Source organism: Metopolophium dirhodum, chromosome 4 (assembly GCF_019925205.1).
Source record: "Metopolophium dirhodum isolate CAU chromosome 4, ASM1992520v1, whole genome shotgun sequence".
Lineage (NCBI taxonomy): Eukaryota > Metazoa > Arthropoda > Insecta > Hemiptera > Aphididae > Metopolophium > Metopolophium dirhodum.
Genome location: NC_083563.1, coordinates 12,446,665 through 12,470,876, shown reverse-complemented (window position 1 = coordinate 12,470,876; position 24,212 = coordinate 12,446,665). Strand labels below are relative to the sequence as shown.

The 24,212-nt window shown below is 28.7% G+C and overlaps 1 protein-coding gene across 1 annotated transcript in view; it reads left to right on the top strand.

Annotated features, from left to right (window-relative positions):
- The first annotated feature begins 522 nt into the window (after positions 1-522).
- LOC132942987 (lachesin-like) overlaps positions 523-24,212 on the top strand; it is a 167,806-nt gene continuing 144,116 nt past the window's right edge. Inside the window, exon 1 of the mRNA XM_061011731.1 lies at positions 523-616. Within this exon, the coding sequence (XP_060867714.1) occupies positions 523-616 (94 nt within the window). The remainder of the gene's footprint in view (positions 617-24,212) is intronic.

Sequence of the window (24,212 nt, the reverse complement as noted above, 5' to 3'; positions counted from 1 at the left end):
AATAGTAAATAATAATGTTTTTATGCACAGTAGGTAATATATTATTTTATGTGAAAGGGAATGAGAAAAAAAAGTTTAAACATCGATTGTAGAAGAGTGTAGTTATTAAAATATACAGCAGCTTTAGCCTCTGTTAAGACACGATTTAAGCCCCCCCCCCACCCAGCCCCCTAAAATTATATTAAATCTCCACCAATGATAAATAATTATACATACCTATTATATAACATAATATTATAAACTCGATCCATAGTAATATTATTATTACTAACCGCTTTCGACTAAAGCCTTTTGATAAGAACCGTATCTACCCATCGAGCCAACTATATTATACCAATATTAACACAACGGTTTCGGTCATTCCGGTAATAACACGTATATTCGGAAACATTTTTTTTCGCTCTGAACAAGCATGCGGTTATTACCGTTATATCGGTGGTGCTGTAGGTCAGGGGCGGAGGCGGCGGGGGTGGAATTTTAAACGACACGCTGAGGTTGCAAGAGAGTCCACCGTTAGTAGTAATGTGGCGGCCGGCCGAATCACATGCCGCGTGCATTGCGTGCTGCTTCCTCGTCAGCCTTTTGCGGGCGGACGTCCATGCGATTGATTCAACAGGTACGTCTTTAACATTATATTTTATAATGTTCTAGTAACGTAGTTAATGCTTAGGGGAGACAGAAAAACCGTGAAAATGTTCAGTCCGTGAATAATAATAATAATAATTATTATTATTACTAAGTTTCGTTTTACTATTTCCATTTTGGTGAAATTTCAAGTCGTGAAATATCTTGTAGAACCGATCAAAAACGATTGGAATTCGATCTATTTTGTCTTATTATTACATCAACTATATATTTTAGTATTTCATGATATTAGCTATGAACATATCACGGTGTTATTAATAACTAATTATACATAAATATATTGCAAGTATCTATATAGGTTTACCTAAACAATATTCAACCCGATGGGCGGGCACATTAATGTATGTTTTATTATTTGCAATAATTATTATGCACTCGACAGGATTTATGTTCAAACAGTGCGTACTATTAATGTATCGATTTCTCTTTTAAAGACTAATTTTATTATATCTGGATTAAAATTACATTTATTTTATTTTCTAATTTCGTCCGATTTTTAATTAATTAATTATTAAATGTTTCATTTTGATTTTAAGAAACGTATTAAAAAGAATAAAACATTTGAAGAAAATAAAAGTTGTATTTTACATTTAAAAATATTTGTGTAGATTTAAAATTTCGGATTGTTACTTATTCTTAATGTGTATTTGGAAATAATTAAATATGGACAAATAATGAAAGTGGACAAAAAAATTGGTGAAATAGTATTTCGATTTTCTATCTGTTCTGGATTGTTCTTAATATAATTAATGTATCAGATTATTGGAATATAATATATTATATTATTATTTGTTATACATCATGATTGATTATTGAAGTGGTTTTTAGTTTTAATTGGATGTCGAAAATTCGAGACAACATACAATAATTTAACAAGTTAAACAACATTTTGTAAGACTATGGTAGTTGTAGTGTACTTACCTATGTCATATTTTATTTTTCAAAAACTCGTAATTTTATAATGAGGGACGATTCCTTATTAGTTGAGGATAAACCTATATTTACTTGAACAGATATAGAAATATTTTTTAAAACGGTTGTTGTTCTCATGTTGGTTAATTATTGTATCTAGAATATTTGTTACCCATTCATCAGGATTTATAAATAAATATATATTTTTTAATGAACCAATGTTTTATTAAATACTATTGTACATCAACATCAAAAATTAGTTATCATGATTTATTTGTGCTTTTATTATATTTTGAAATATTATTTCAGTATACAGTTTTAACAATTTCTTATAAATATAATGGTTTATGGTCCAAACCTAAATAATACAATTATAATATTTTAATGTTAGAATTTTTTCAACATTTTAAGACCAATCGCGTGCGTTATAAATCTTAAATATGCAAACTAAATAAGTGGAATTTAAAATTAGTTTGCAGTTATAAAAATGAACAAATTTTAAGCTTATTTAATTAAATCAAAAATTAAGTTAATTTATAAATAACACATAGGAAAAAATAAAATTTTACATCATTTATTATTATTTGAATTATTGCACAATTTAAACAATTTATTATTATTAATTTTTATTTTTTTTTTTAGAGAGATTTCATTCTTGCATTCATTATTTTTAATTATTAAACTTGGTTATTTAAAAAGAATAATATATTTTTATGGCGACCAGAGTATTTATAAATACTATAAGGTACTATTTAAAAAAATAAAGTTAAATTTTATTACAGTTGCAAAACTTGCCTTGAAATATGTACCTAGGCTTTATACTCGGCACAATTAATTATAATACATTTTGCTATCGTAAGCTGTTTCACCAACGCACCAACACTAAGTAGAATAAGTAGTAACTTTCAATCGCCGCGGAAAAATTGAAGTGGAAATCTGTTGAGTCGATTCAAACGTACGCATTTATAGGTTTAGACGTTGATGATTTGTTTTTGATTTATTGTATTAAAGTATAGTGGATCAATGTACATACAAACGGATACTCATAATGCATTTTTAATGTGACTGTATATTAGGTAGGTATATCAGTATATTATATTGAATATCAAAAGTATGATAATATATCTAGATGTTGCAAGATGCAATTTATGCACATTTTTCAAAAGATTGAATGTCATCTTAGATGATTCCATCAAATTTGTTTTGTTGTTTGACCAGAAATCTTTACTAAAGTCTTTCAAAATGAATTACGATATTTTCTGAGGAATCACCTAAAAAAATAAAATGACTGGTTTATTTAGTTTGAACTATGTACTTATCCGAGAGTATAGTTTGTTTATCCAGTCACCCTTGTATTCAGATAACGCAATTTATCCTAACATTGGGGGTGTTTTGGACCGTAGTTTAGGGACTAAAAAAAGCATTATTCAGACGTGATTGGAAGTCAAAGGCAAAGTATGTGTTCAAGGGATAGACGATAAAATATATCGGTAATATTACTCAAAGAGTTTTTGAAAAGGTATTGATACGATACAGAATAATAATAAAAATAATATCACCAAGAAAAAATGTGAAGTAATTTAAATTTAAAAATCTACAGACTGTTTTACTATTTGCAGAGCCCTCAAATATATTATAATACGGTGTAAAGAGTAAAATTAATATTATGGGAGTGCATAAACACAATAGATATTATTTTACAAAACATTTTCAAGTGTTATCTATGGTGAGTACCTATACCGAAATCGATTTATGGTTCAAATATAATAATAAATAATATAAGTTTATTTATTATAATTTATTTTTATTCTCATAGTTTATTTCTAAACGAATTAACGATAATTCTAAATAACTATGCAAAATAATTAAAAAAAAATAAAATACATCCTTGATATAATTCACGTATATATAGGTACAATATATTTGTTTCGCGGTGAGATAATCGAGTTTTTATGGTGCGCGCACCACTCGAACATGTATAGCTTATGGTTGAGACTTACAATTAGCATTTTATGTGTCAAACAAAGGGTCTTGAAAGTTTTGAAAACGTTAATGTGTAGTTGTGATCACATTTGACGACAATATTTGTTGCGTTCAACGATAATATTAAAGATGACAATAGCTGGTTACTTACCAGAAATTTGGTATATGTACACGACGGAAAATGGAATCTTTGCTATTAATATGTTGAAACATGATATTGTGATTAGTGATAGTCGAGGCGAATATTGAGATTCTCAGAACTTTTTTCATATTATACATAGGTAATGTTTATTGTTTGTATACATTTTCTTCACGTCAATAGGTGTGTGTCGTGTGTGTGTGTTTGTTTTATAATTATTCAGACTTATTTACTAATGGGTAATAATAATGGAAGCCACCATCGTCTATTGAAATGACAAAATGATTAAAATGTCAAAGAACAAAAACAAACACAAAAAAAAAATGCTAAAAACTTCATGAGCAGAAAAAAAGTCTATGATAAAATAATTAATAACGCACGATTTTAATTATTTTAATATACTTGGCTGTTCAGTTAATTTCACTGATTAATAATATTTACTTCGCTATGTAATTTACCTAAGCGCGATTACCTATACGATAACACCTACCATAAAATATGATAACGTATGAAGATTTCCTATTCATACATTTAAAATAATTTTAATAATATAGATACGATAAAATTGGTCGTGTAAATTCAATCCTATATCAATCTACTGTATAACTTGATTATAAAACATATTTTACTAAGATTTTTCGTTTATATGTCAATATTATTTTACAAGAAAATTGTATCTTGAATTGATCACTCCAATTGACTACATAACGATCTGATGTTATTTATTCGTTATTATCTCAAAACAAGTTATTCATATAACGCGACTTTAAAAATATTAGTCATATGAGAATAAAGTTGCGTTGATCTAACGAATATTAGGTTCATAAATTAATTAAGTCAGTTTTGAATCTTTTTAATTTCAAACTAAAACATTTTAAGCAAAATTGAATACTTAATTATGAAAATTAGATAACTAGTAATTTTTTAAGCTTCTTAAAGTGGTAAAAATATATTGAGATGAAGAGATTTAAATCATATTTTTTAGGCGAACTACTTAGAAAATTATCTGCTTAAGATCTTATAAAAATATTTCTTTTATTAAATTTGTTCTTTGGAGGTGAAATTTTTCAAATTCTCCAATAGCTATAGAGAAAATTTCGAAAAACCGAGAAGGAATTATTGCAAGCACTTATTTTTATTCAGTGAAAATAGATTGTTTTTGGATAAATTTAGATCCGATTTGAGTTCAATGATAGTCATATAATTTTGCTAAAATTGTAATATATTTATTCGTCAAATGCACATATGACATTAGATATGTATTTAAATGTTGCTTAAAACTGAATTTAATTGTTGGAATACTTATAATATATGAGTTAGTTATAATCTTAAAAAGTACACTGGTAGGAAGTAGTAACTCTAAGCTTGTATATTATTTTAATGCAATAATTTGTTTACGATGAAACTTAAAACGATAAAATAATATTTTTACTATACTAATTTATTAGATTTAAGATGAAGCAAACGAATACTTCAAACTTCGACAGTGTGAAAAATAAAAATAAAATAATGTATTCGTTTTGTTATAATATAAGCATTATTGTATACATGGAATACTATATGATAATTCTTTGGATAAATCATAATCAGTTTTGGTGCTTTCGTAGTGCTCGTACAAAAAATATTTGTTTCTTACGACGTAATAAATAATAATAATTTAGTTTTACACTATCAATTACTTATACTCATATATGTAGCTGTGCGCGATTTTCGTAGTTTAATTTGAAGTATTTATCTGGAGTCGCCTAATATATGGTTTTACAACCAGCGCAATACTTCACCATTACTACTGCGTTTTAGTTTGGGCAGTGGTTTTTATTCTTTTTTTATCGTCCCTTATTCCACGACGTATGGAGGTACCCACTAACCCACTATATTTTAGAATAAAAGTTAAAATTACCACCCCCCATATTCTCGTCACTCTTTTTCACTTGGAGGGTTACTATACGTATCTTTCATCTTCATCCTCGCCTACGGCTTTACGTACACAACAGTTCTTGTACGTGTATAATTTTTGAAATGCTTTTGTCTAAGGGATGGTGGAAATCGGGTGCTGTATAGACATTATATTCATAAAGTGTTGTTTTCTGGCCCACGGTTGTTTTTTTTTTCATACTTTATGCCTCTCGTGAAATTTATTAAATCGAAAAAGCTATACCGTTTCAGTTGCTAACTATGTGTATGTTTCGTGATATCGCACTTCTTATGAATGAATGGCAGGTTAAAAACTCGACAGGCCCTTAGGGGGATAAAGAAAACGATGACGATGATATTACAATATATATATATATTTTTTTTATATAACACAAAATTTTGATATATAGGTATCGTGTGTCTTTTGGTACACAAAATTAATGAAAATGTAGTCGTCAAAATTCTATACTTTAATTGTGTGTTAATTGTTAATAGTGAAGTAAATATACCTTTTAACTACATAATTGTACTATAAACATATATATTATATTATCACATAGTTTTTCATACATTATAATAAACGTTCATAATATATTGTATTGTTCTTGTCAGGCCCTGATTTACCAATTCACGGGCCCAGTGCAATTTAAAATGTTGGGGCCCTAAATCATTAAATAAAATTGCATTGCTAAAAACATAATTATAGTACATTTTTAAGTATGCTTAATAACATAATATTTATAATATTAAAATTAAGTTTATCCCAAATTATGATAAATATGTAGGAATACAACTAATTTTGTTTGCTTGTTGTCGATGGTCCCCTTCTTTCGATTGGGCCCAGTACAAATGTCCCATACCTGGGATCGGATCAATTCACCTATGTCCCTGGGTCTTGTTAGTTGAGTAAAATAATCATATTGTATTTGATAGTATAGGTACATTTTTTATTTTATAAAAATAAAAACACTAAAACCGTTTTTGTAATGGATTTGTTTCTTATGTATTTATCACATATAAGTGATATAATTAACGTCATGATATTCTATATTAATCAAATTATTGAATAATAAGTACCTACTGGTATATACTATATAGTATTACCTACTAATTTTCAATTTAATTAGTATCGTTACGCAACTTTTATTTATCTTTCTCATTACTTTAATTGACAAGTTTTGTTTTGTTTTATTTAAATAAATAATAATTGCATTTAATCATGTATTAAATTTTAGTAATTGATTTTTCATATTTAAAAAAAATTGAAGCATAACGTTTTTTTTTTTAATAATATATTTTTTTAGACTAATATAATATGCAGGTTGTCGTTAAATTTGTATCCATACAGAATTAAAATCACACATGTTAAAAATATTATTAGCACAGTTAGTAAATTTTTACTCTGATATAAGGTAATATATTTTAGATTCTGAGTACCTACCTACCTAAAGCGATACAATTCTTTTTCCGTGTAGTTACGTATACAAAATACTTTCATTTTTAAATTAAATATATTTGCTGTGAGGAAATTAAACAAGTTACTACTTTAGGAAGGCCAAAATTAAAAGTTCTCAGTAAGTGCTTTTCAAAGTACCATGAAAAGAAAATTGGAAAAAACGAAAATTTTTACGCAAAACTAGTTATTAATAAAATCGATTTTCTTATTTGATGTGATTCAATAATGATTAACCGTAGATGCTTGAACATTTTGCTAAATGTTTGTATTAGCATTTTCTATGCAAAGTATAATTTAAAAAATATTTTGACTCTTATACTTTTTAGAGCTATATTTATATAGAGATTTTACATTATCTAATTTTTTTGTGTTTTTTTTTCAATAAATATCGATTAAAAAACTTTTACTCGGGCAAAAAGCTGGAAAATTCAATACGACATAGGTTCCTATTAGTTGTTAAAGATGTTTTAAAATATTAAAGATTCTTAAAGGCTATTTTTATTTTATAAGCATACGTAGTCAATTTATGACAAAATTCGTTCATATCACGATAATGTGCAAATTATTTTGTAATTAATTAAAAATGTATAGAATGTTGAATTTTTTAAATAAGTAATTCATACTGGTATAATATAGAACATAATATATTAATATATAAACACAACATTTTTTATAGACAACGAAAGTTTAAATTTGCACACAATTAGATATTTAAACGAAGAATAACGAATTTACTTACTTTTTTGTAATTGAAATTCAAATTTGCATAGGGATTTGAAACTTTTACGTCAATTATTATATTTTATACAACATTTAGATTAGTTTTACGGTATTGGCTATTTATACCAGTACCTATACCTCGAAATTATTTATACTGTTCTACGGTACTTCTGTATTGACTCGAAAGTTAATAATAATATACGTTATATTATGTACAAATTATAATAATTAGATACTATTAATATACTAAACAGCAATTTTCGCATCAAATTTTTTGAAAGTATATACTCAGAGATACTCCTACTTAGCACAATTTTAATATTTTCATCGAAAAAGTTTAGGGTGTTAAACAAAAAAAAGGTCTTCCATATGTAACATTACCAAAGTTCCGGTCTACGACCTTATTAGTATAATAAAGGAATAAGTTAATGATAACAAACAAATTTTCATTTACATTATTTTTATAAATTTGTTTTATTATTTATTATTCGGTTATTAATAAAGACATGGATCTCCCACTACAAAAACAATAACAATTTTTTTCCCAAAATCACTGAGACCTTGAGAGTATACGCAGTATACGTATACCCATAATAATAATAATAATTTTTTTACCCGATTAAAATAAATCTACCACAATAGCAATAATTCATTATAAATATATTATAAGTATATTATAAAATATACTTGGCAATATAAGTTGACAGACTATCTTCGTTCAGAATCGTTTGTCGTATGCAACGATTTATCATTGGATGTACAGTAGAGGAACCTGTACTTTTCTCTTTATTTAATTTAAATTTATTCTTGTAATTTTTAATTTCCATTCTGTTATTATTTTATTAGTTGCAAAGTAACACTGTGATTTCTTTGTAATGAGTAATTTATAATTTTTTTAACAGGTATTATTTTTTTTTGACCTATTCACAAAAATATGTCGAAAGCCTAATATTTTTCGATTGTCTTTATTTCTCTCTGTATTTAAATATAAAAGCTACATGTAAATTGTAATGTTGTTAATAGTGTAAACAGAGGTCAGAGACATATGGCATTCATTGTTATTTTTCCTCCGTCTACATTCTGTTTTAATTTTTTTGACAAAAAATACATTTTTTTATCAAGTCTATTGTTGATCCAAAATTAATACTATTGGGATTTGGAGATAACAGATTCTTCGTTTGGGTCCTCAAGTATACCTATATCAATGTTTCAGGTTAGAAATATATCCCTGCCCAGTGTCCATTTTCAATTTATCGTTCAAACAAACACGGAATATAATATAATTGTCACCAAGCCCAGCGGCTCTGTAATTGCGAGAAAGCTGTAAAGGTGTATGATAATTTCAATAAAACAATTTATGATTTATTAGTGATAGATTATCAAAAAATAAATCCATAACGATAACCATGATCGAGAGTCGAGGTGATGTGATGGTTTTAGGTTCGACCACTGTTTCCGATTGATATTTATGTACCGAGGTAATATTTTAAGAAATGGAGATTTAATATTGTATCTATAAGCATAACATAAAATAATAATATATTTTTAATCGATAAAATTGGAGGATAATATAATTATTATTGTTTATAAATATTATATATTTATTTAATATTATCGATATTGCTACAATATACAATTAAAATATAAAATCATTACAGAATTCTGTTTGTGTGGAACTCTCAAATACAATAATACTCCTTGTAATTACTATCTATTATTATAGTAGGTACTTATACATATTGTTTAGATTTGTTTATGATCAACTTACTCAAAGAGTCATTGCCACAACCCTCACTGGATTAGACCAATAAACATAGGTACCTACGATGTTGTAAAATACACGATGTGTACCTATCATAAATTCGTATCGGTAAATTATTATCATGTTAATTACCTAAATGCATAGATGAATGTTCCATGGTGGTTCAGCAGTCAGCATGCATATTACAATATGATCACAAAATGTCTGATAATCGTATCGTATAAAATAATATCCTAATATTGGTATAAGTCAATTGTATGATTAAAGGAGTTGGATTTTTATAATTGCATAATTGTAATACGTATAGTTGGTTAACAGACTGGTGAGAATAATTGATTGATGCATACGTATTACGTACCATATATCATGACACGCGCATTTTGAGTGAATATAATCGTTTTCGAAAAAGGAATATGATAGCTATCCTAATCCTAGGTAGTGGATTAATTTTATAATACCTAAAGTTTGTAATTATGGAGAAATCCGATTATTTTATAGGTACTATTCCAATTATTCTATTCAGAAATCAAATAATATAACTATTGTCCGACGTCTATTTAATAATATATTTCACAATTATAATATATATATAATATACTTATCGGAATATTACCAACGAACAAAAAACTTGAATGAATAATAACTGTGAGTTCCGAATTGTTGTCCACCCCGATCCTGCCTGCCGCATTATTAAATAGGTCGATACAGTTGCTCGTATATTATAATTATTATATGTGTAATTATTTTAGAAATAATATCTAAACATTCTACATTCTACATTCTTAAAATTTATCTTCGCACTTCATTGTTTGGAATGATTTATCTACGTTCGATTTAATATTAAAAAATCATCCAGTGACTATGATAATTATTTACATAACGTAATTGTTTATTTTGTAATATTTTACGAAACGCCTAGACACTACACATTCCACGTTACCACTTTTAACATTACCACCTGCCGGTGTATTATAATTACACGAGATGAATACTATTTTTATGTTTAAAAAAATATATTTATTTTAGTTAATTTGTTTTTATCTTTATAATTTTAAAGATTTATTCACTTCCATGGGATATGTTGTATTAAGTAGGCGTTTTGTATTCTGCAGTATTATAATAGGTAACATAATACCTAGATATTATGCAAAAGTGCCGAAATTCAAATTACAGAATTTAAATTATTTTCTTCATATAATTTAACATACATGGTATACGCTTCTATAGTGTTTCAATCCCACCGAGTACTGAGGAATGTATGCTTATGAGAATATAGAAAAAAAAAATAAAGTGTCCTGGAAAAAAAAACTTTATGAAAAATGATTCGTGAAAAAGTTACGTATACGGCCACACATAAGCCGGGGAACCATCTTTTTTTCTTTTCACTACTATTTGCTTATCACATGACGTCCTTTTTTATTTTTGTAGCACTTAAACCCTAAAAAAAAAAAACTTAAGCACACGTCCAAAGTGTAAATGTTGGCTATTTGTGTGGCACATCACGTCCGTATTAAAATATGTTGCTGGCAGAGCTACGCTGGACTTAATATTGATGTGGACGCAGTGAAAAAAGAAATGAACTTAACAAAGCTCGGTATTTAATGTTTGGGTTTAGGAGGGTGGTCAAACAAACAAAGAAATCCAGAAAGTTAGTAACTAAAAAAAAAAAATACGATTTCTTTCATACCAGTAGAATATATTTTAATAGTCATTTTATACGTTCTTGTACAGTTATTTTAGTTATTTTTATTAAATATATATATATATGTCACAGACTGACAGAGTGTATTTAAAATTTCAAAAACTTATTTTAGTACCACAGAATAAATTAAAACTGTATTAGTTTAAAGTTAATATTTACTAAATTTATAATGATGTGTACGGAAATAAAATATGAACAACACGCAAAGACTATTAAAACATTTAAACAAATTGTTACACTTATTTACAACTAAAAATTATAAGAACAAAATAAAGGATACCTAAATCATTTTATATATTATAAGAAAAAAATTATATTATATTAATATTTAATAATATAATTATTATTTGATGCAAAATGCTGGGTGTTTTGACAAGGTAAGAAATACGCATATACTATTTATTCCGACGATTGACTATGATGGATTGATAGGTATTAACATTTTAAAATCTATTACTATATCATATTTAAATAAATTACTTTGTTTAAATTTCTGAAATTCATATAGGTTATATACGTGTTAATGTGTTTTCGTACATTGTATGGTACAGAAAGTCAAATTATTCAATATTTAATACATTTAAGGTACCTTCAGAATATGGGTTAATTGTATCGTTAGAAAAAAACTTAAGACTCAAGCAGATTAATCCTATCGATTCGTTTGTTTACTTTGTAACTAATAATAGAATGAAAAAAAAACATGCACCTACAATTATTATAATCAATTTAATATTATAACAATTATAACTCCATATTAAAAATGATAAATATGCCCTATGTTAACACAATATATTACGTATTAGGTATGAAAAATAAAAAGATTATAGGTACCTGTGGGGGCTATCATGGGCTAACATGGTACGACTGCTGAATATAATAACACGATACCTATATGTGCCGTGCTTATTTATGAATGTTTTCAACTCTCAAACCCTTGACATTTGAGTGCTTTCAGACCAACTAAAATTATAATATCAAGCACTTACAGGCGTAGAATAAAGATATCTATTCATTGGGGATGATAATGTTTTGGACGTGTATAATAATATTAAGTTTTTCTTCCTACGACTGTAATAAAAATATTTTGCATTTATGAAATATATCGAATGTACGTAGGTACACTGTGGAGGGAAATAAAGAACATTATTTCACGTATTATTATTCAACGTGTGTTGAATGTCAAATGCTGTGAAAAAGACAATACGCACTCGTACAGTTCCATTTGATCACGTATTGTAGTATAGGTATTGATGTCGTTTAAATTTGATTTGTGTCATTTACACATGATAACAATTAATGGGATGCGCTCCACGAAAGTCGTGTGGATCATATTATTATTATGAAACCGATACTCAGATAATAATATGACATAATATTATAATAAATATTATTATATATTCCGAATTCCGCGACGCCTTTTAATGGACATGTGCACCGTGGCGGTTACGATCGATGTCGCAAACACATTTTTTAATTTTCATAGTTAAAAAAAATAAATAAAAAAAAATATTCACAACCATAATATAATATATTCATCTTGGTCAAACCGTTGATTTTATATAATATTATATTATATACTTTAAACGTATTATGAAAAAAATCTGCGGTAGTAATAACACGATGGTGTATAATATTATTGTGTATTATGTATTTCCCACGTTTCCATTAAGGCGCATGGTATAGGTGCACACAGTGTAGTTGTTGTGAGTGGTGTTATACACCTATAATACTAACAATAATAATAATAATAATAATAATAATATTAACAACAGTAATAATAACACGCCCGCTGACAAATTTCGGTTTCTAGGTGTGTAGCTGCACAGACCGCGTAATTAAATATTTCAATTTCGAGTTGTACCAGCTAGCGGACTTATGTATATAATATGCGTTGAATTATTATACGCGTCGGGCAAAACAACTGCTTGTGACAAATGACACAAACTTGTAGCAACGCAGTCCGACCGGAGTTGCAGCTTTTCGAAAAGAAACGAAACGGGAGGAGAAGAAGACGGCGACGACGACGACGATGATGATGAAGAAGAAGATTTAAGTATAATAAGAAGAAGGACGCGAATAATTCGGCGGACTGTACACATAGCGTAAACCCCGCCGCTCGCCGTGTACCTGCGGGCAATCGGAAGTATATAGCGGGCGGACTTTAACCCGAAACCGGAAGAAAGAAAGAAATAAAACCACAAGCCACGACGACGTTGTTCATTAAACCCCGCAAAACTGTAAACGCATTATACAGGGAATATTATTATTATGTAAACGTTTTTGCGCTCATCGACACAATACGGGCCGAAATGATACCGCGCGCGACGATAGCGTAATAATCGTGTACCTATAATAGAGGTTATGGGTACCTACATGGCGTTTGTGTCGAATTTACATTTTCCGCGTTATTGGACCAGATGAAAATGATATAATGATGCCAGCAAGTTCCGAAATACGGACCCACACCCGACGACAATTTATATGGACCTAATGAAACTGCACGGAGGTCGAAGATATCAGTCTTGTTTAAGAATACTTTTCAAATGTATTAAGAATATAAACGTACTTATTTAAATACTCGGTGTAATTTGTATTTTAAATAGGTACGTATTCAAATACTGTCTTCCAAAAGGATTTACCTAAATAAAAATACATATTAATTTTAAAAGTATTCAAAATACATTATAAGTACTTACTTTTTTTAGTGTATTAAAATCTTTTACGTTTAAATGTACATATACTTAAAATTATTATTAATAATTATTTAAATTAAATAATTCATAAATACATTTTTAATTGGTTCAAGAATTCCAGATGTCACGTAGGTGCGTATTATATTATTGTCAAGTTCAACTTCTGCAAGGTAGATATGAAATATGAATTTTAGGTATTGTGTCATCTGCGTGTTTAATGAAATCTTAAAAATTCTTATGTCGGGTTACACAAACAATCACTAAACACTTGAGTATTTAACGAATTCATAGTGAGCCAATTGTCCCTTAAAAATTAATTAGTGGCTCATGATTGGTCCATTAAATAAATACATTTTTCATGCGACCCAGCATTAGACGCATTATAAAATATTATTTTAAGACCGATTTTTAAAATTTTAATGTACGAAACAAAGATATTGTTCGTTGAAATACGACGGTAAAAAAATTATTTATTGTTCTGGAATAAAAATCAAAGGAAAATTATTTTTAAAGTATTTAAAATACACTAGTAAAAAAGTATTTGAAATTCCAAAAAATAATTTAAATATAAGTATCCGAATACTTAACAAGATTGTATCGTAATAATCGTGTATGGTAGGTACCTATTGAAATTGTATCATATTTCTATTTTACACGAACCTATATATACCATATTTTATTATTATATCATCTACCTGCTTAATATTATGATGTCACGCGTATAGGTACTCAATATTAGGTATGTGGTAAATGTTTTTGGTTTTTATTTTTAAGTACGGGTTTTGATGTGATGATCTAGGATAATAACTATAAATAAGTTCAAGAACGTCTGGAGATGATATTCTTATTAAAATATGATTAAATAAAAATATTTAAATATTGAACAAAAATATGTTCAAATATAGCCATCTAGGTAAGTAATAATATCAATAATAATTATAATAATGATAATGATAATAATAATAATGATATAACAATAATAATTTTAGTGTATGCGCATATTTTTACCTTTGATTTGCGTTCGAATTCCGACAGAGATAATGCTTAACAATTCTCTACTTCTCTAGAGTCTAGAAATCTAGTGCATAAAGACATAGCGTGTGCGCTTATTATACTTTTAGAGATTCGTATCAAAATTAAACTGAAGACTTAAACAATGACATCGCTGTATAATAATATGGTCTATATTGCAGCGTATTATAGTAACATCAAACGTATACGTTGTGATATTATCACAATTATTCATCAGGAAATACGTCTGGTCGATAGTATACCTAAATATATGGAATTGACGTTCATATTTTAATTAGTAGGTGTTTATTTCTGCGGAATATTTTTAATATATTATGTACTTACTACCTATTATAGTACTATTATACTGTCTGGCCCGACCAGGTTCGTTACTCATCGGGTCGAGTCCTCCGTTCAAACTCCATGCAGATGTAAAATATATAGTGTATAAGCATGAAAATACTCGAGTATAACCACTCGTCGTACACCACTACACCAGTCAATTTTTCTCCCCGAGTCTTCGAATCTGTTGCCACATGTAATATGTATACATTTAGATGTACAAATAATATCTTTTTTATTATTCGACTGAGTCTCATCGGTATATTATCATAATATATACGCGCGCACACACGTAAATGTATATTATGTAGGTACGCCACGCTTATGTATATTCATTTCCATGCGGATGAGTAAAAAAAAACACATTACTCTGGCATCCACACGCATTTGGAGTTAGTAGGTTGCAGGTATAGGTCTGTAGGTGTATATACATATAATATTATACAATATCAATATCAATATAAATATGTGCAGTGTGAGCGTATGGGCGTGTGTGTGTGTGTGTGTGTATACTTAAGTATACGTATAACATTATATAGGTACAAGCGCAGTGCTGGGAAAAATGGCTTTCCAATATTACATACAACTATAGGTTTGTTCTCGAGTAAAATGAACGGTGGAGAAAAAATACGGCATAGTACGCTCTCCCGGAAAATGTACAACCATAACCGCGAAGAACAGGTGTTTTTTATTATATAGACGCGCTGCATCCAATACGTTTAATGGAACGTAATAATATAATAATAATAATATTATAAACGTTTAGAGTCATGCGTCGGCAATGTCGTAATGTATTTCCGCCGTTATTCTTTTTACGTTATAGGTATAATATAATAATACAATTATAATATTACATATTACTATTATTATTATCATCATTGTATTCGATTCGGCGACCGATAGATGAGTCACAGCGATGGCAATATTATAACATTATATCACCTGTTTCGATCGTTGTGTGTTGGACAAGTATAGTGTTATACATTTTTTTAAATAACCATTTTTATTACTAGGTTATGTACATCACTTTTTTTTTCATTTTTGAGCCGCAGCATGAGGGGTGACATTACTTCCCCACACGCAGTGTAGCTTATTTGTATGACAGTATACACAACAGTTGCAGTTACCCTCTGTTAAACTTTAATCTGCTTTCTACAGATCCAAACGCTTCACGGCGGCTTATAAAAATATAATTTTTTTAACATATTTTGCCCCCGTCTTACCCGTTACAGTTTGTAATAATATACAATTTCGCATTTGTCCACCTGGATCTATGTCCATATTCTCGAGCCAACCGAAGTCCGCTGTCCAGGATATCTCGTTCCGTTCTCCTCGTCCTGACACCACCGCCGCACCAGGAGTCTAGTTCATCCTGACGAGTTTCCTTAGCCATCGTCGTCGTTCCAACCGTAGTGCCATAATATTATACAAGGGAAATGAAAAACGTGGGTCGGTGCGGCATCTTTACTGTATCGCACTAGCAAAGTTCACCAGTTACCTTCTTACTATCACCTATGCATGTACAACAGCGATGGTTATAATTCTTGGCGTGGAGGCGTTTTAAAACTACGCGTGAAAATAATTGAAACTCCCACAATTAATAATGACATATTATAGAAAATATCGAATTCCAAGTCCGATCGAAAATACTTTGACTAAAGGAAGTGTTGACCCTTCATTCCCATCTGGAATTCGTTCTTGCATCCGCACATAGTGTGGCTGGCTACATATTATAGTGTACACCGTTCACGTGAATGCGAGTTACCTAATCATTAGAAACCACTTCAAACGGAGTATAGGAGTGGGTTAGTTGACCGACAAGTAATAAACGGATTTCGAGAACGCATATAGGTATCTGTCTAAGAGCAGAAACCGTTTGATGTGCAACTAAATTAATGCTCTTAGGGAATAAGATACTATAATATGTCTATCGGGGGTCATGAGGTGACGTGTGGGATCTGAGTATAATCGTATAATCAATACTTAGCATTACGATTTACGATATAATAATATTATACTTGATTCTCATGACTGCGATGGTGTGTATACTAACGGCAAGTCGTCATTACTCAAAATTATCGCCAAAAAGGACATTATACATTTATTATAATTCCAAGATACAAATATTTTTAAATGTCGTTTACTATTATTTATTGCAGTTCCTAGTTATATGTTAATATTTAAAAAATATAATTATTATACTGAAATTTATTTTACCTTATTCACGCCCAGAGTATAATCGATCTCGTTAGAGTCACACGAAACTACATTATCCTGTAAATATTTTTAAATATTTTGTTGGTTTTTTTTTTTTTATTAAAATCAGTCCATGGCACCTATGGCCATTGGACGTAACAGTACATTTAATAAAATAAAAAATAGATTGCATAAATTTCGATTTCGATTTGCATATATTTATATGTATTAATGTATTATGATTACATTATATTTTAAATTAAAATGTCCAACTGGAAAAAGTAATATCAGACAAATTTTCAAGTTTATCTACACGATATATCTACCTACCTATATATTATTATTATGTTCGATGTTTGCTTTAAAATGTCAAGGAACTTCTATAAATTATTTCTTCTAAGTTCCCTGCACGGTACACGCTATATCCAATTATTTAATATTATGTAACTTTCATTCATTACTTATGATTGTCCACGTGACTACGACACTATATGTCTTGAATGTCAAAGTACGACATCTCGCGAACTCAGAATTTCGCTAAAACTAATATTGTGCTTATAAGACGGATAATCCTTTTAACGTGCTTAACATGCATATTCGAATTAATTTTATAATCAATTGTATTACAATTTTAAATAATTGGGCCAAAGATTGTACTATTTTAAGTAAATAAAATTAAAATCAATTTATTGTGTTTTTTTAAGTTTATAAAAACAATACATCACTTTGGTTTATTTTCGATTTTTGCTATTTAAGGAGATGCACTACTATTTACAAATCACAGTTTCCTAACTTATGTATCATAACTAAAAAATGATTAAAAATCCATATATGTATATCAAAAGAAACTTTAAAACAGTCATAATTTTTTCGAACAAAAACTTTTTTTATCGTTTGTTTTCTGAAACATATATTTTTGACGTTAATACTCCTCTGAAATGTTAAACTCTACAAATATAATTCAATGTTTAAACGTTGAATAAATTACTATAAACTTTAGTTATGTCAACGCGTATTCAAAACATTACTATATTCATTTTAATAGAATTATGGACTGAACTTTAAATTTGGATACTATTATTTCATTGAATATAGAGTACGATTAAAAATATAAATATTGATAAGAATATGATGAGTAATAATACAGAGTGTAATAAAAAGACCCGACAAATGAAAAAAACTTTTGTTCTAATCAATGTTTAAACATTTTTTGTTTTATAATTTATAGACGCTTGAGTACAGCATTTATCAACAATAATTTGTTTTTAAATTTTACAACCTATATGTACATTTTTAATGGAAAAATTAAAAGTAGTCAATTTGTAAATCTAATTTCTAGACAAACTTTGATGGTAGGTACAAACGTTTATTTAAGTCAAGCAGTTAATTTTTTTTACAATTAAAGAGTAAATTAATTTGAAACGCAATAACTTTTTTCAAAATATTCTTCTTGGGGAATTTCCTGACATACCTAAATATAATTTTTAAGTTATTTACCATCCATATAATTTTCATAATTTTTGTCATATTATGTTTCACTAGTATTAATTTTTTTTTTTTTTTTTGGTCAGGTCTTTCTGTTACACTGTGTATGCAATTAATAGGTATTTTATATACAAAATACTAAAAGTAAAATGTGTACGTATTTATTTTTATTAATATGTGCAGTAATTTATGAAATAATTTTGATACTAATAAAATTACAAGCATAAAATAATATTAGGTATATAATATGGTAAGTCACATACTCACATCTTAAATTTAAGTTTTTTATGGGTTGGATGTATGTACTTTTGTATAGGCAACTCATTAGTCAATGTAATAATTATGAATATAAAAAAAAAACAAAAAAAATATAAGCAAGACACTATAGCTAAGGAATATTTTTGTTGAACTTAAGTATATTGGTTTTTATAATTCAATGCCAATAACTTAGGTAAATGTTTATGGATATTAATAAAATACTATAAGACACTTTATAGCGGTCGCATTAAATTAAGACGTAACAATACCAATTATAAATTATGTGTATTTAATAGAATTATATATTACATAATACGGTTATCGTAATTGTATAATAGTCAGCAGTCGACGTCATTCATAATCTGATCTGATCTGAATATTATAATAATATTATGTTCAAGCTAACATACATTTTGAACGTTCGGTTTTTGAATATTTGAATATTACTACTGTAGTGTTAGTCAAAACAAATGGAGAAGAACAATGCAATTGTAGTCTGTCTCTGTATATAGTGCTGCACACGGGCGTTTGCGCTTTAACGATATTCAAAAACGCTAAAATCAAGACATGTGTATCGAAAGTGGAGCGTCGTCCACGTCCCCGGAGAGAACAGAAACAGACTTAATATACGAAACAATTGCGTCGATATTTTCGGTTCTATAGAATACATAATAATAATATTATCTCCAACTGATCACGATATTCGTTCGCCGTCCACTATACTAGCTCTGTCGGCAGATGGCCGTTTTTAATTCAACGCTTACGCCCAGCAAGTAATAATATATTATTATTTTCGTTTTTTTATTTGTTTTAAATAATAAATTATATAACTTTGACTTTTTAGCCGTAAGACATTATACTATTAGGCATACCAATTTTTACTAGCCACAAGACGATGGTATTTGCATTATGACGATCGGGACAACGGCTGTTGCACGACTCATTTCGGTTCATCCACCGTGCAGGCGAATATACCTTAAAATATGGTTATTCATTTTAATATAATAATTATGATAGTGGTGTGTTGTGATGTTAAAATGTTATTATCATAATATTTTAGATAAGATATTCGGTCTTAGACTTTGATTTTATTAGATTTCAACTTTAAATACAAATGAGATGCGGATACGCACGCATCATGACTATTACCTGCAATACCATTGTTCAAACTATCTAGTAGTAGGTATCTATTAATTATTTTCTCGAGTTTGTAATTTTAAATATCCCGTTCGTTTATTTAATTTTTTTTTAATTTTGACTCTTACACTCACAATGATATTATGCACTTATCAGATGTTACTTTTTAAGACTATTCCGGGTAAATTATATTATTATTTTATGGGAGTACCCAAATACACGCGTGTATCTATCTGCACCTCACGATTGTCGCGGTGTATCCAAAATCCGCAACACCAAAAACAAAAGGGCTGGGTATCCTTTTTTTGCATATACATATGTAGATAATATTATAATATAACACCTCGTAATAAATCTTCTCGCACCTCCGACATTGTCCGGGTGTAATTCAATTATTTGGTCAAAACGGAGGTGTATCCAGTCGATTTAACAATACAATAATAAAGTGTACGGCGTCGGATTTGGACGAAGGGCAAAAATGCAGTCTGCATGCAGGCCGTGAAATGGCTAAACACCTGAATGACCGTATATTGTAGCTTGTGTGTCCGGCGATAGAGGTAAAAAATACAGAAAAAAAAAACTAGTGACGATTATTCATAGGTTTTTTTTTCCGACACACCGCTCCCCAGCCCTCTCCGATCACTATAAAGTCACGGTTTTCTAAATCTAAAACCCGACACGAGTTACCCTGCACTTGAATACATCGATGGTTAGTTGAGGGCACTAAGAGAGGACCGATGGATTCGGGGCACACTCGTAAAGTCATTGCACCAGCGAATGATTATTGTTACATTTCAACAAACGTAATATTATTTCGTTGAAAAGGATGAATTGAATGGTATACCTACCACACTGTCTAGACATACTCAGCCGATATCTGAATACATTACGTAGATTCATATTTCAAAAGATGATCGTATTAAGTTTCGATAGTAGGAATTAAATAATAATAAATATAGCTATAGGTAGTATATTATTATACCACGATTAAAATGTTTCGGTTGATAACATATTATTATAATGGATCAACGTGTAATCCTGTGCAGGCACACGATATTATCATTACGTGTATACAATTATCTGAACCCACACCAGTATGTTGAGTCCCATTCTTATCTTGAAACAATATTATGTGTGGTTATTTGGTTATTGATTTTGTGTTTCATTGCAACCATAAAATAAAACGCTTAATTCTTGTCGACCGGCTCTAACTTTCTTAATGGATACTTTCAAAAATACTTTTTTATTTTGTTCATATATACTGGCGTTTACCACCGCTGGGACCATAATTCCGGTATGATACTTTTTAAGTGCATTTCAATAAGAAAAGTAAGAACACATAGCGTTCTAGATAAGCTATTTAAACACACCAACATACGTTGGGTCTCTGCGATTCCCTTGAAGGTATATCATAAAAATGAAGTAATTTTTTCTTTATTTATTGTGTTTCAACGAAAAATTGACGATGATTTTGACCAATATTTTCAAGTCGTAATAATATTGAAGCAAGGTACCGAAACCATGATGAGCTATAGATGAATAAAATAGGTGGTTAGAATTTGTTTACTAAACATTTTCTACGTCTTGACTACTTATATTTTGCTGATTTATTATACGTAAGTACATTTATAATACTTAATATTGAGAACCAATTATGAAGCTTCTATACCACCAGATACTTAATATAATACAAGTTGTAACCCGGAAGTAATTTATTCTAAAAGGTATACACACTTATTTACCCGACTACCCAGGACGAAATTCGTGTAGACCGGATTGTACATTATAAACGGTTAGAAGATATCCACGATAAATTTCTTCGCCGCTCATTAATTGGAAGAATAATTCACATACTACAACTTATTACATTACCGATGTTTGTATTGCTTCAATTTTATTTGATATGTGTACTTACATATTATAATAATAAATTCAGTCGCCCTAAATAAGCACGGATGTCATTTTTTGAGAAGAATTTATTTTTAATTTACTCTCCACGAAAATATATTAAAAATAACATACAATTTAAATATAAATATTCTTTGATAGTTTATTTATTATTATTACATATAAAAAACTTTATTTTTCTGTTTTTGTAGTGTAGATTTTGTAGGAAATGTTATTTAAGATTATATTACATTTGAATATTTTAAATATTTTGTAGGTGTTAATTAATACAGGCTACAGGCAATAACGAATGAAATGTATTACACATTTTAGTCCGTATTTATAACTATATTTTTCATAAGGTCAAAATGTCTAAATAACATATTTAAAATAAAATATTATTTCCGTTTTTAACTTCACAAAATACGTAGATAAGTCCAATTCAACTCACATAATATTATAAATCTCGAACACTTTGGACAGTTTTGGCGTACCTATTACATTATACTATTTTAGTAAGTATAATATATCAATAAAATATATTATTATATAATAATTAACTACTGTATGTTTGGCTTATTGGAGTAAGTTTTTATTGATCTAATGTATTTAATGTATCTAATGATTGTTTATTACCACAAAACAATTATAATATGTATAGCTTACATTAGCACACATCTAAGCTATTAGGTTGGAATTTATTTTTGACCTTTTTGGTCATTTGTCCCTCCTCATACGTTGTATGTTCATAACTACGAGAAAGTAATTTTGGTAAAGTTTGATGATGATAGCTCGTTCCACAATAGGTTGAACATTTACAAAGTTTTAGGTACTGTGTTTTAAATTTAATTAAAAAACATTATCATTTACATACAGATTATGTACCATTGTATCTACGTAACCATAAGTGTATATTTAAACATTAACTAAAAACATTTACTACAAATCTAAAATTCTCAGAGAAAATCGATAAAATACTCGAATTATTATTTGAAAAATTGATTTTATTACGGTTATATATGATTCGATTTGACGAACGGTTGAAAATGGGTACTAAAAAAATGCACAGCAACGTTTTTACGAATAAATGTCACCGTATATTTTGAGATACCTAATAAATTAATATTTTACTTGATAGAGATTTTAATAAAGATCAAGAATTTTTGGTTCAATAAAGACTGTCCTGTATGTATGTTTTATACAGACAATTAGTTGAAATTTAAAAATAAAAATATTATCAATTTGTTTATGGTATTGATGTTTTCTATTGAACCTTGGCCTGTTTTGTTACAAAAGTAAAAATAAAATAATCGTGAAATTAGTGAACGCAAAAAATATGTGTTCTTTAAAATAGGAAAAAAATATGTTTAATTGTTTTTACTTTATATTATTAAAAGTTACTATCAATATATTGTAAAAATTAATGTACTGTTTTATTTTTAATTGTAGTCGAATTTAATTTAAAATGTCGTTTGATAGAACTATAAAAGCATCAACACAACAGCTGAGAGCAATAATTGTCCAACTCCATGTATATTGGAAAAGAAAAGGGCACAACTATTAGACATTATATTAATATTATATAGGGGGACGGAGTGGCCGAGCGGACTAAGGCGTCGGTGTCGACGAGCACCGACGCCGGTTCGATGGCGGCCACGGGTGGAATGTTTCTTCGTGCAGTCACGGCGTCCGAAGAGAGATGCCGCCATCCCCCACCCAGGCATGGCAGAAACCTACGGGTGCCCAATTTGAAATTTTGCCAAAACCAAAAACACTCGTGTTTACCAACCCAACAGCTATAATGGCCATAGTTGCCGGGTTTAAATTTAATAAAAAAAAAATATTATATATTTACATTATTATTTGATCTTTTTGTTGTACTCAACAAATGCAAAATGGGAATACAAATGTAAAGCTTGTGTAAAAGAAACTTCTATATCCATCAAAATGATGTCATAAATCTAACTTCA